At 38.9% G+C, this 14,103-nt stretch overlaps 2 protein-coding genes across 3 annotated transcripts in view; both read right to left on the reverse strand.

Moving 5' to 3' along the window:
• Window positions 1–5,264, reverse strand: part of LOC104792425 (polyadenylation and cleavage factor homolog 4-like) — a 7,064-nt gene extending 1,800 nt beyond the window's left edge. The window contains exons 1-6 of the mRNA XM_019246951.1: window positions 4,563–5,264; window positions 3,492–3,593; window positions 3,146–3,403; window positions 2,769–2,891; window positions 1,470–1,892; window positions 575–1,384 (exon numbers count right to left, since the gene is read on the reverse strand). Of these exons, the coding sequence (XP_019102496.1) occupies window positions 575–1,384; window positions 1,470–1,892; window positions 2,769–2,891; window positions 3,146–3,403; window positions 3,492–3,593; window positions 4,563–4,970 (2,124 nt within the window). The 5' untranslated portion in view covers window positions 4,971–5,264. The remainder of the gene's footprint in view (window positions 1–574; window positions 1,385–1,469; window positions 1,893–2,768; window positions 2,892–3,145; window positions 3,404–3,491; window positions 3,594–4,562) is intronic.
• On the reverse strand, window positions 5,677–13,096 carry LOC104792428 (protein ROS1-like). 2 transcript variants are annotated; one of them, XM_010518571.2, is made up of 23 exons: window positions 13,012–13,096; window positions 12,473–12,725; window positions 12,161–12,379; window positions 11,957–12,075; window positions 11,754–11,873; window positions 10,686–11,660; window positions 10,223–10,603; window positions 10,018–10,108; window positions 8,795–9,926; window positions 8,601–8,680; window positions 8,379–8,463; window positions 8,206–8,297; window positions 8,063–8,140; window positions 7,928–7,964; window positions 7,758–7,840; window positions 7,183–7,608; window positions 6,948–6,984; window positions 6,808–6,865; window positions 6,571–6,710; window positions 6,424–6,489; window positions 6,230–6,344; window positions 6,105–6,143; window positions 5,677–6,023 (listed from the first exon to the last, which is right to left on the reverse strand). In XM_010518571.2, the coding sequence occupies exons 2-23, from the start codon at window positions 12,619–12,621 to the stop codon at window positions 5,908–5,910; spliced, it is 4,638 nt and encodes a 1,545-aa protein (XP_010516873.1). In that variant the 5' UTR covers window positions 12,622–12,725; window positions 13,012–13,096; the 3' UTR covers window positions 5,677–5,907. The 2 variants fall into 2 exon arrangements, with proteins under 2 accessions (XP_010516873.1, XP_010516874.1); XM_010518572.2 differs by lacking the exon at window positions 13,012–13,096 and having other exon boundaries at window positions 8,063–8,131; window positions 12,473–12,993.

The raw sequence follows: 14,103 nt of genomic DNA on the forward strand, positions 1-14,103 counted from the left end.
TATCCTCAATAGCACTCTCAGGTTCACTTAGAATTTCCTCATATTCAGGTTCTAACTCTCCAGATTTTGCTGCTATCCAGTCATCAACCTTTGGAAACCAAACCCTACATTTACTGTTTGTGCCACTGAGCTCGAGCTTCTTCTTTTCATGCAGCTCCAGGTGCCTATCAAGTTCTTCCTTTTCTTTAAGGCGAATGCCGCAGGAGGTGCAGAGATGTGGAAGGTCATCAAAGAGACTACTAATGACCAAGGGGTGAACTTCGCGGATTTTGTCTGCCCTAAACTTCAATCCTATGAGGTCTTCGGATTCAGTTTTTGTTGTTTCAGATGGTTCAACTATCTCCTTTACCTTTGGGGCAGTAGATGGCCCCTTTTTCACCGAAACGGATGGCTGAGCATCTGATGGAACCACAGATACAGACATAGAGCTATTGGTGGAATGATCAGGACTATGGTCCTGCGTTATGGAAGGAGGCGATGGCAGCTCTGTCTTTGAAGCAGATATCAAACCCTTTGAAACTAATGAGCTTAAGAGGCATGAAAGAGGATCTGCGGCCTTACTATTCTCTTTGGCCTTACTATTCTCTTCTGACGTTTGTACCGATGTGATGCCAGCAAGAGACGCTGCACATGAGACAAGTGGTGCAGAGGATTGTTCAACTTTTAAACGAGCTAATAAATTGTCATCAGCCACTGGAATTGGTAAAGTCTTTGGCTTAGTGGCTGCAGAGAGGGCGGCTAGTACCCCTGGGTTAACCTCATTCTGAGAACTCTCCTTGAGCGCACCACATGTTGAATTAATAGAAAGGATTCCACTCTTCATGACAGCTTCCAGCAAATCACTCATGTTGGATTGTCCTGTAGCTTGAGAGGCAATAGAAAGGTCTGACGCATTTGCAGTTGCTGACTTAGAGTCAAATATTCCCACTTGAGATGCATCAGGTAGTTCACGCATAATTGCGTTTTTAAACTGACTACTTGAAGATGGGAGCCGTACAGAGTCATCCCTGGGGACATTCTGAGATTTTGCTGGAAACCGGGAAGCCCTTGGATCACGTTGAGGAAGGGAGTGAGCTCTTCTAACATCTTGCTTGGTCACATTCTGTTTAGAAGTTGAATCCTGTAAAGGCGACTGTCTATCTAAGCTTGGCAAAATTCCAGAGCCGACAACCCTAGGTTGAGGCTGAATTCCCTTTCTAGCTGCAGTAGAGGTTGCATTGATAGAAGAAAAAACTTCTGAATCATGCAACGATTGTGGAGAAGACGTCCAGTGGCCATAAATACTTGGATCTTTTTGTTCGTTGGAATATGTTGAATTCACGGGGTCGAACCTTGGGTCCAGAGCTGAAAACCTTGGTCGTTTAATAAGGTGGGTTTCCGATCCCTACAAGATGGGAGAAGGTTAAGAGTCAACAAATTAAATGAGACGCATCAAAATAAAAAGGAATTCAAATTACTATATCGCTAACCAGTCTCTCTGATTCATCTGGTGCAAGAAGCTCATTCTTTGGGTTGATAGTGGCAACATCAGTTTCTGATAACCTTGAGTGCATATCCCACATAAACTCTTCTTCCTCCGAGTTTTTCCAACTATCATAAGGTACACCTATATTTCTGCTGGGACCACTTGATTCCAAATTTTCTATTCTAGCGATACCATAGTTGGAAGTTCTGCTTTTAGTATGTAACCCATCCCTTTGGTCAGAAATCAGATCAGGACCCCTGCTCATAGCTCCGTACCATGGTTTCTCACATCCGTCATCAGTAACCCTTGAACCAACTTTCTTAATCACCGATCTAGAGTTATGGGGTAGATCAGAAGCATAATCATATTCCCCTGCTATTGACTCAATATCTTTCTCGTACAGGGGTTCACTAGGTCGCCGAATGGTCTGAAATTTAAATACACAATCAGTAGACCGCAGTTAAATATAAAACTGTAACCGTGCCAAGGCAAAATCCTCTTACATTTACTTTAGCTGAACCTATCCACGAGCCTCCAGATGCTATGCTTGAAACTCTCTCCAGTCTATCTGAATCCCTAGTCAAATTGGGTTCGATCTCGGGGACATCAGTAACCATTCCTTTTGTCTGCAAAGAAAACCGAAATACACTCAGGCCACTATTATTTAGGTAGGTAAATAGCCTCTACTTATATCCAGAGACCTCAGGACCCTATGAAAGAATTTGATTGCAGCCATCAATAGTTACGCTGCTATCTAAAAACCAATAAACATATGTACCCTACATTTATGAACACACTTAGAACAGAGAATTCCTGAAGGTTAGGGTGTATCATCACTAATAACTATAAGTGGCTACAAATTTATTTGGTCTTTGCTTACCCGTCCAGACTGTTGAAGGCGCTGCCTTTCTAGATACTTGGGATTCACATGGATGCTATGTGGCGGGCGCTGAGATTGCGGATCACCTCTGGCTGTGGATACAACAGCTGCTGAACCATCACTTTTAGCATTAAAACCAAGTTCTTTCTCTATAAGTTGAAGTGTTTGCGGATGAAAGACTCCTTTCCAGGTTCCAAAGAGATGCCGCATATTAGAATGCATAGGAGGGTCAACTTGCCTGTAAGCCTTAACAAATACCTTCACAGACGNTCAGAAGCATAATCATATTCCCCTGCTATTGACTCAATATCTTTCTCGTACAGGGGTTCACTAGGTCGCCGAATGGTCTGAAATTTAAATACACAATCAGTAGACCGCAGTTAAATATAAAACTGTAACCGTGCCAAGGCAAAATCCTCTTACATTTACTTTAGCTGAACCTATCCACGAGCCTCCAGATGCTATGCTTGAAACTCTCTCCAGTCTATCTGAATCCCTAGTCAAATTGGGTTCGATCTCGGGGACATCAGTAACCATTCCTTTTGTCTGCAAAGAAAACCGAAATACACTCAGGCCACTATTATTTAGGTAGGTAAATAGCCTCTACTTATATCCAGAGACCTCAGGACCCTATGAAAGAATTTGATTGCAGCCATCAATAGTTACGCTGCTATCTAAAAACCAATAAACATATGTACCCTACATTTATGAACACACTTAGAACAGAGAATTCCTGAAGGTTAGGGTGTATCATCACTAATAACTATAAGTGGCTACAAATTTATTTGGTCTTTGCTTACCCGTCCAGACTGTTGAAGGCGCTGCCTTTCTAGATACTTGGGATTCACATGGATGCTATGTGGCGGGCGCTGAGATTGCGGATCACCTCTGGCTGTGGATACAACAGCTGCTGAACCATCACTTTTAGCATTAAAACCAAGTTCTTTCTCTATAAGTTGAAGTGTTTGCGGATGAAAGACTCCTTTCCAGGTTCCAAAGAGATGCCGCATGTTAGAATGCATAGGAGGGTCAACTTGCCTGTAAGCCTTAACAAATACCTTCACAGACGTAAAACGATGGAAATCAGAGATAAAGTTGCGAGGTAGAAGACATTCTATGACCATGAGTATCAACAAAGCACCAAACCTCAGGCAGCCTGGCACCAAAGTATTTAATGTAATCTCTTCCGATGTTCTTCACAATGCTGTCTAACAGGTACAGTGTTGGCAGCTTCTGATCACTTGGTACCTGCATAATACTCTTCTAATCAGATACCCAGAAGAAAAAAGGCCAAATTGATCTCACAGACAGTAACATTGAGTATTTCCGCACTTAAGGGCCTCTAAAGGTAATAAAAAATGTCAATAACTTAATGGTTAACTAGAATCAAAAGCACAAACCATGATGACATTCAAGCTAATACTAACATATATCCTGACAACTAGGAATCCAATAATAGACACAAATAACCATTAGACAATCCTAATGACATCTATAAGCCCAGTATGGCAGAGTGAAAACACTAGCTGAAGTGAGAAACAGTGAAATAGCAATTCTTGTTTCCCCACCCACTTGATTGATCAGGCTCCTTCAATTGAATGCTTCCTTGCTACCCAAAGATGAGTAAAAGCTGTTCAAGCTTTCTGGAGAGTATGCAGTAATCAGAAGCCACCAACAGAAAACACTAAAAAACAGAGCTTATGAGAGCTCTTGCTAAAAGGTAAAGTGAGATACAAACAACTCCAATGCTGACAAAGAGACTACACATTCCTACAACCTAACCTCAGTACAATCACATGAGGAGCTGAAATATGCATTCCTGATAATTGAACAAGAACATAATGGTTACATGGGCAACATCTATTCTAAAAGGTAGTTAATAACATAGTGTCAGGAAACAGGTGCCTGTTCAAGTGACAATTTTACAGAATGGGATGAACAAGTTCACAGAGACTATGAGCTTCGTTTCAAAAGAAACGATTTGCGACTTGATGAGAAATTATAAAAACAAATAGATCCCAGAAAAGATACTAAGATTGCTTCAAAAACTCGAATTTCTCATTGAACCTCGTATACAGATATCAACAAATCTCAACCACCACCTTCACCTTATTTACCATATATCGTACAAATTACTCAAACAAGAAAATCGAGATTTGGCACGGAGTATAACAACAACACTAACTATAACAGTGGGCATGAAAACTGGGTGTTCACCTCGAGGATGTTGTTGCAAATAGTGGAAACGACGGCTTTAGCAGCGTGAACATTCTCTCCAGCGATTATCGTAAGGTTTGTTATTATTGGCTTCGAGTTGAAAGTGAGCTCAGCCAGTGCCGACTTGTACTGGTTCACAAGCTCGTAATGTGGATGAACCGGCTGTGGCTGGTAAGCCTCTCGGCTCGGATCACTGACAATATTACTCTCAGTTTCTCTGCCACTAACCCGAAATCTCGACGTCGCCGGTTGTGGTACTGTCACCGCCGCAGCCGTACCAAGCGTTCTCTGCGACGAAAATTGCCGCACGTTGGGATTTACAGGTCGGATTGGTTCCTCGCTGAGCCTGGGTTTCTTCATCGGACCTGGATCTCTGGATCTATCAAACGGCCTACGCGAATTATCCATTTTTCAAAAACTATACAACACAAAAAAAAAATGCCTGCCTTTAAATTAACCTAATCGGCAAAATCGATTGCAGTGACAACAAATCCTCGTTAAAGAGAACCAGAACATTACAGCAATCAGTAACCCTAAGTTACAATCTACAACTGAGATGCATAACGCGAGTCTGCGAGGAAGACGGAGAAGAGATGAGGAATGCTTCGGATTCGGCAAAAATGGCAGAGAGTTTGGACAATCTCCGATCAATTAGGGTTGCGAATTGGGGATTTTAAGGAGAAACGACGAGACCAAAAAAAAAAAAATAGAAAGAAAAAAAGTTAATAATATTAGGTCTATTTAATGGCCCAAATTTCATGTATAATATAGGCCCATCATCTGATTCAGACAAAAGTTAACCGAGATCATATATCGAACCAAATCTTGAATTGAGTAAACCCAAAGCTAAACCGTCAACAACAATGCAAAAAACGTAACAGAAACTAATCGTCAAATCAAGTTGGGAAATAAGTTATAAAACTAGTCTGTCACTGTGTTTCTTGTGTGACTCATATATGACACAAACAAAGACGTACTAAATTGTGTGTTACCACTAGAACTGTTAGCTCTATCTATGTTTCACATTTTACATTGGCTAATGTTGCAGAAGGAAAACCAAAACGTCTTGTCTTCTTATATTTCATTGATACTCTCAAATGATACCGAAACAGAGGAACAAAGAAAACTATCTCTTCTTTTATTAATTCAACTAATAGTCAATGAATATTGCAAACAATGATTAACACCAATCTATTCTAGTCACTATGAGTAGGATACATTAAATAAAACAAAAATCCAAAATAACTAAGAAGGCCTTGAGGTGATGTTGACGATTCCGTTGAATCAGCTAGTTTTGTACAGTTTGCTTGCTCTCTAACCATATAAGTCATATTTATTTGCTTGCCTACTTAGCACTCTCGGTAGCCCGTGACTTCATTTTTCTTACAGGGAAATGCAATCTCGCAATCAAAGGTTTTGGTCCTCTTGTTTTACGGTCAAATCCACGTACACATACATAACCTACAAGGTTTAAAAGATAAGTTAAAGTTTCGGAAAAACAGATATTGGTGTAGCTTAAACAAAATGTTGTGACACTTCTACCTCTCCAGAAGCATTGTTGTATCGTCTCTGTAGGTAAACCTGAAAAGAATAGCTCAACAATGGTTAGAACAACTTTCTTTTATACGAACAATAACATCACATTCCAATAACGAAAATCTTAATACCTTTGAATATCGTAGGTATAGAGGTTCCAAAATAGACAGTTCTTCGGTGCAAATCCCATAACCACTCCCTTGGAACATCGATTGGGTCTAGGCTGGATGCATGATCCGCAAACACCTGTATATAGAATTCATCTGGATGTTTCAATGCAAATAATTAAATCAACGAGTTCGATATATTGGAGTTCAAGACTCACCTCATTAACTTGAAAATAAGTCCCATTCAGAGGGAAACTACCTCTCATTGCGGTTCTACATGGAATCTGCAAGAATTTACAGCATATTATATGTTGTAGAAACATAAGAGTAGTTAGTAGCAAAAGGAGTTTGATGCAATTACTTACCAAGATTGTCCCTCTTACAGTCTGAGATCTTGCCTCCTTGATGTTGTTGCATGAGAAACAAGTCTCCTCATCACAAAGCTTACCATTTGCTTGGGATATACACTTACTTACAGATGGTTGAATGGAATCAGCCGTCTCACCTGTTCAAAACCATAACGATTAAGAAACCTTTTTATCAAACTGATTCTGATTTCATGATTAAAAGATTTGCAGATCACTAAATAATTGCTAGATCACCTGGCGTCCAAATAGCAAGCAAGTACGAACAAGGGTCATCAGGTTCTCTCTTCTCCAACTGTCACAAACACAAACAGCTCGTCAGAATTTAGATATTGACAGACTATAAAATGTGTCCTTGTCTAGTTTTTTTTACATACCTCCACTAGAAGAGGATGTGAGTCTGGAAGTTCATAACTGCAAGATACAAGAAAATAAAACAGAACCAAGTTATAAAGAAGTCAAGATGAAGTTTGTCAGCTTCCCCAACTTACGAGTAAATGCTTGGTTTGCCACTTAACGATTTACTGTATCAAAGCTTATTGTAACCGAATTTACTTTTGATTTCATTTCAACCTAAGACACGATGAATAACAGAGAAAAATGGATACGTACACTTGATGTTCCGTTCTTAACTGGCTGATATTCTTGAGCTTTGGCATTGGAAGAGAAGCAGCTTCAGCAGTAAGTGCAACTAAAGCGGTGGACATGTTTCGGACTTGTAGTTCCTTATTGTGTTCCATTATTTTCTTCAAGTTACTGGTAAATGCATCCGTGTTTAGCCTGATTGTAGGAATTTCTTCCGGATCCTCAAAAAATGCATCTTCTATATCAGCTATTGATACTTGTGCGCTTTCTGGCTCTGGTGATGCTGGCTCTTCGATTATTGGTTCACAAAACTTGACCTTGTTTGCAGGTTCTGAGTGCTTTACTACTTCTGAACCTTGCTCTCTATGCAATGGTTCTGGCAGGTAGAGAGGCGAAGGGTTTTTATCAGGTGTCCCCATATATTTCTCTGTGCCAGGTAAAGCAAGCCTTGCGCTGTAAAACAAGTGAAAGTTACTAAAACGTTTTTGTACCAATTCAAAGCTAGTTCAAGATACGGATCAATTCTCATTTACTGGGGTTATATTTGAATTATGGGTTTCCTCATAATGGTACTAAAGGTTTAAGAGAACATTTTGTAATACCTTGCAAAAGCACTAGCAAAATGTCTGCATTCTCCTCTCATCGGACATGCATTGCAATTAGGTTTGCTCTTTGTGCAAAACACCTGAAACAATTATCAAGTAGATTAATAAAACCTCATCATGTTACCTGCTGTTTTTTCATACAAAGATATGTGTATACTGTTTCATACCTTTCCGAAGGTAATCATTTGGTAGTGCAACTCATACCTGTATGAGATAATACAACATTAATCTAATGAATGGGTCTAGTAGAATTAGGTATGAAAATATTACAAGATAGTGCTAAACATGATGAGAGGTCTTACAATGTTTTCTGGTCGAGTTTGCAAAGACGTGGCCAAAGATACTTTTGAATAGATTCAAGAATAGGATACCTGAATATACTAAACCCCAAATGTATAAGTAATAAACCACAATTTCCAAGTAGGACCATTTGTAAAGTGCTCACATTTCTAGAAGATGCAACTGAAGTGACTCAGGGAGTGGCTGAAGGGGTACCCATCCTAGTCTAACTGCTATGCGAGCAACGTTTGTATCAACCTGTCAATGAGTTTTGCCTTAGGTTCATACATCATATAATTCACATCACATGGACAGCAATAAAGAATGGTCATGGCTTACTGGAAACGCAAGATGATGCAGTGTTAGAAGCCGCACACACTCCACACTTTTTAGGCCCAATCCTCTAAAACTCAAAAGATATTCTCTGCATGATTGTATAGTATATGAGAAATACACAATGCAGTATTAAATCATTGACGCTTAACCGCCTAAGTTGTAATTTTTCTATATGGCATTAAATAAATAAACAAAAAAACATAAAATACTTTTCTTCAAACTCACTTTGCTTTATCAGGTGGAATGTCTCTCAACCATTCCAGATCAATACTACCGTGTTCAATAACCAGTCGATTAAGGAAGCCCTGCATTATTTTCATGTTCACAGTCAACTACTTAAAAAGAAGTAAGCATATATGGTTCATCCCACATTTCTTGATTCTTTTCATGTTTAACCACATGTAAAGATAAAACTGTACTTGTATACGTTCCGCAAGCATATGGTTCATCCCACGTTTCTTGATTGTTTCGGCAACTACACTAACATCCACCGTTCTTATCGCCTCCCAGTCCACTGAGTCCATTGTCCTTGTTGATTTTTCTCTTTTTCCTTCTCTAATTTGTGCTTCTCTTCTTGAACTATCCCAATCAAACGCCTCCTTTTTCTGCTTTAAAACCTTTTTACCTTTTGCATTTAAGGTAGTATCATCTATAGGATTGAGCTCTTTGCACGATGAGTCTTCAAGCGGTCTAGAGTCAGGACCTGGTGGCGTTTCCGTGTCTTCTATGACATCAATACAACTAGTGCTTTCATTAAGATCTGGAATCTGGAAGCTGCCTTTGTGTTTTTTCGAACAGCGTTCAGGCATCTCATGTTTCTGACAACTCAAAACACCCCCATCCTGTTGATAGCTACAATGTGGTTCATAACTATCATCAGAAGATTTTGTGGTCCCTTTCAGTGATTGTAAATTCTTAACTTCTGAGCTACAATCACCGGGAGACATATTTGGTGATACTTGGAAGCTTCCATGATTGCTTGAGACCCCAATTTCTTGGCTTGAATTGTCACATTGACTCTTTTGATTGGGCTCTTCTTGTGAGCCTTGTACGCCCAATAGGAGCTTCAGATAGGAAGTGCGATACTCTCCTTCTAAGCTGATCTCGGAGCTTGATCCTGGTCTCTCTGTATTTTGAGGAGCATCAGAAACCGTTGACCGTTGGAATGTAAGTGCAGAATCTTCAGACGGAAACAGGTTTAAAATAAGGCACTCCTGATCTGTATTACCAACCTCTACACTTGAGCCTTTTCGATCTGATTCCACATACATCTTTGAATCCGTGGTTTTGCAAACTGATTCATGGGCTGAGCTGGCAATCTCACTACTGCTTCTGGAGGTTTCATTGCTATGTTCATAGTCCTTCTCCTCATCGGGCTCTGTGTTTTTTAAAATAACAGAACACTGACTGTGACCGGGTGGGCTTGACATCGACTCCTCTGAGTCCAAGTAAGTTATTTGAATAGAAGGTGTCGAGCTTGTTCCAACGTCAAAGTTACTGCCGGGTACTGAAGTCACGGGAAACTCTGAAGCAAGTGACATGAAAGCAGAGCTAGAAGGAAAATAAAAAAAATTAGATAAGCTAGTTTTGTGACTTGTAGCTGTCTCGCCGTCTTGGATTTAGTTTCAACATAGAATTATACCTTGAGAGATGGTCTGAAACGTTTTGCGTGAGAAACACTCCAACAACAGAATCAACAACGGATCCCTTCCAAGGTGTAAAACGGCGATCCCCTATTTAGATAACCCGAAGACCATAACAAAAAGTTATCTCTGAGACATACTAATTGAAAGTTGAAACCGTGTGGTTAAATCAAAACTCGCATAAGGACTAGTGTAGTGTATAACCTTGTACAAGATGCATCCGTGCTATAAATGAGTCAGCTCGTCCTCGAAACACATTACGTTCTTCCTCCCACCATTTCGCCTTCTTCTCATCTGATCCGTCAATACCCTCGCTATTAATATTTTCCAATAGCAGTCTCCAGACTTTTTCTGTCTCATCATCTAGGTCAACCTTTGGTCTTGGGCGCCGTTTCTTAACAGGAGTTATAGGCACAATTGCTCCAGCGCCACCGCCGTAGAGTACAAGCTGGTTTTCTTGGGGTTTCACTGAGTAAGGAACGATAGCAGTTTCACAGCTCTCCATGTTGATATCTAATATACGCAATTGTTCACTGATTGCTTCGACCAGTTTAGGTTGTTTCCAAAGTTCATCTTGGGAAAGACCTGCAGGAATCAAACATCATCACCATCAACAAATAGTCTGCGTTCAATAGATTCAAGAAAACAAAGAAATGTAGTTCATTACCAGAAAATGAAGCTGGAAACTGGCAGTGATTTGGAAGAAGAGTCTTCTGCTTGGTTTGTGATTTCTTAGACTTGGTGACTCGCTTCTTTTTGCTCCTGGTCGTCTTTATCGGTGTATCTATCTTATCCGGAAGAACATTAAACTCAAACTGTTTCCTTCCTTGGCAGATACCTTCCCGTTTTTCTTGAGTGGTTAGAACTGTATCAGCACTGAGCTGAGAGGTGAAACCGTAGCAGTTATAATCAAAGGCAGAAACATCCTTACGTTGTTGCCCAGCCAATGGTGTGCTGCAAATGGGTTCAGATCTGATCCCTTCTTGTTGCAAGTTTGGGAAATGCAGCCAATTCATTTTCTGATAGTCACATACCTCATCATACTGAATCCCTGATAAATTTAAGTCACCACAAGTTGGTTCTTTTGCTTGTCTTCTCTTTGCAGCTTGTGCGATAGAAAGATCAACTCCTTCTTGATTACCAACATTCTTCTTTGGTTCTGAATCCTTTCTTTTACCTTGGCTGCGTTTTCTCTTGGTCGTGCTAGGCGAAGAAAGAAGGCAATCTTTTGACTCTTGATTAGTGGAACCTAACATCTTTTCTCTAGGAGCTGATTCCGTCTCATCTCCGTTTTCAGGCTCAAAATCCAAGACTCGTCTACAGAGCTTCTTAGCACGAGTTGGAGTTTTTACAGGTGCTGATGGTTCAACCGGAGTAGATTCTTGATCCTTATTGACTTCCACCTTCTTCCGCACATATTTCCTCCTCGGTGTTTTGCTTTCTTGTCCATCGACAACAACAGATTTCCTTGGAGCTGGCGGTTTAGGTGCCTTCTTGGGTTTAGCTTCTCTAACAACCTTTGGCCTATGCTTCTTCTTCTTTGGTTTGTCAGGAGTCTTGATGAACTGTTCAGCAACATTGTTACTCACAGAGCTTAGAATCTCCACTGCTTCGTTACCTTTTTGCATAATTTCTGTGTTTCCTACATTGAGAATAAGATATTTCTCAGTCCAACTTAAAAATTTGTCAAAGCAATTTCATTTCTAATCAGAACCAGAATCAAAAACCCTCTTACTTGTAGGTTCTGAGACCCAAGGTGGTGTCTGGCCGGAGAAATAGACTGATGCAACATCGTTACTCATTGTGCTGAGACAATCCACAGCTTCATTACCTTGTTGCATTATCTCTGAGTTTCCTACATTTGAAAATCAGATTTCTCAGTCCAACTTATACAGAATCAAATTCTCTGATCATGACAGTAACCAAAAGCCCTCTCACTTTCTAAGGGATTACTAGCCCAAGGGGTGGTCTGATCGGAGCAATAGACTGGTGCATTGTTGGATAGAGCCAGAAAATCGCCAAAAGACAACTGATCAAGACCACTCATGTCCAGTCTCCTACAAAGATCACTTCCTTAAGCAACTTAACTACCAAACACGAAATCATTAAAAGTTTCTCAAATTTAAGACAAAAAGGACTAACCTTTCCTCCAACTGATTCCAATGAGCTTGTTCCTCAACCGTGTTGGGGCAAATCGGAGAAATATTATCTCTGATCATCAGACCGGAATCATAAGCCCTTGTGGTTTCTAAGGCATTACAAGGCCAAGAAGTCTGACCAGAGAAATAGACTGGTCTAGTGTTTGATAGAGCTAACAAATCACCAAAAGACAAGTGATCAAGACCACTCATGTCGAATCCCCTACATACATCAATTCATACATCACTTTCCTTAAACAATCTCACTCCAAACACGGGACCTTTGAAGAACAAATTTTAGAACAAAAGGACTCACCTTTCCTCCACTTGATTCCGATGAGAATGTTCCTCTTCCACCACCGTGTATGGATAGATCGGATCCACCGTGGGTGTCTGAGGAATCATCCATGGAGGTTGTTGTTGTTGAATACTAAAGCTTTCTTCTCTCCTCCTTTGTTCCTCCATTTCTTTTTTTTACTCTGTTTTTGGTGTTGACTCTTTCTTCACTCTTCTTCCTCCCTTAATCAATAACCATTTTATCTTCCTCTGTAAAATTTCTTATCTTTTCACTGCAAAATCATTTTTTGGTTTTGCAGAGAAATGTGAATAAAAAATTTGAAGAGTAAAAGAAAGAATGTATTAAGATCCACTTTTTTCTGAATGGGTTTAAAAAGATATATCTCCGCAAGTCATTGATATTGGGTGAGAGAGTAGTAGTAGCGAACATGAACGATTAATCCGTTAGCTATAGAGAGAGTAGATAGAAGAACGAAGACTATAGATCAGATATAACATTGACAAACAAACGTTAACATTGTTTACCAAAATGCAAAAAGATAGAAACAAAACTTTTACCAGTGATTGAATCAAAGTGATAAAGTTTGTGAAGAGGAGGAGTATCAGATTCTTTGTTGTTGCTTCCTTTCTTCGAAACGATGAAAAGTTAAAAAAGAGATGTTTATTAGAGAGACAACAAGCTTTCAGATTTTATTAACGCGTTTCCTATTTGGGCAACATATTCTCCAATTAATTTTGAGATTTTGTCTTTTTTTTTTTTTTCACATACTATTTTTGTTTTGATACTCTAAAAATAAATAAAAAAGTAATAAATTTCAAATATTTATCATTTATTATAGCAATATATTGTAGCTTCACATGTTATGCAACTCTCATATGTCCATGTTGTTAAAGGAAATATATTTCATTAATTTATTTTGTGTTTCATGTTTACAATTTTGTCTTAACTTCCATTTTTTATTTTTTATAGTAATTACTCAATGAAATTAAAAATATATATATATATATATATATATATATATATATATATGTATATTTGTTGATAATTTAATTGGTTTGCTTTCCAAGAGGAGGAAATAAATACTAGGAATCCNTATTTGTAACTCTATAAAGGTTTTTGTAACTCCTATAACAAAAGAAAGAAGTACATTCTTTTCCTTTATAAATATAAATTGATAGAAAGCTTATTATTTCTTTGTAAATTTGTAACTCCTATATTAATATTTATTAGTCAATGAACTTAATTAAAAAAAAACGATATGCACTTTAGTGTGATTCCTCCCTTAAGCCTAGGTTTCTTAATGAATCTATCAAACGGTCTACGCCAAATACAACACAAAATAATTGCTCTACAAATATAACTTCTTTTCGTAATTAGGGTTGCGAATTGGGGGTTTTAATTAAGGAGACGTGACCAAAAAAAAATGTTAATAGGCTCATTTACACTTTACAGACCCAAAGCCTAATCAATGTATAAATAGGCTCATCATCTAAATTGGTTAATAACATTGACAATAATTGAATTCGGTTCGGTTAAACCATATAATTTAAACCAAGTTAAAGAGGGTCTATATCAAACCAGCTTTTTTTTATTCAGGTAACCAAAAAAGCTAATCTGAAATTCAGATGTAAACCAAACCAAACATCACA

The sequence above is a fragment of the Camelina sativa genome, chromosome 6, assembly GCF_000633955.1.
Source record: "Camelina sativa cultivar DH55 chromosome 6, Cs, whole genome shotgun sequence".
NCBI lineage: Eukaryota > Viridiplantae > Streptophyta > Magnoliopsida > Brassicales > Brassicaceae > Camelina > Camelina sativa.

What these genes read in the sequence shown, in the direction of transcription:
- LOC104792428 (XM_010518571.2), bottom strand. Translation starts at nt 12,621, where the DNA reads ATGGAGGAACAAAGGAGGAGAGAAGAAAGCTTTAGTATTCAACAACAA. An exon ending in TTGGGTCTCAGAACCTACAA is followed by an intron (nt 11,661 to 11,753) that starts GTAAGAGGGTTT and finishes TTCTCAATGTAG; the next exon opens with GAAACACAGAAATTATGCAA. An exon ending in GCTTGCTATTTGGACGCCAG is followed by an intron (nt 6,711 to 6,807) that starts GTGATCTAGCAA and finishes GGTTTTGAACAG; the next exon opens with GTGAGACGGCTGATTCCATT.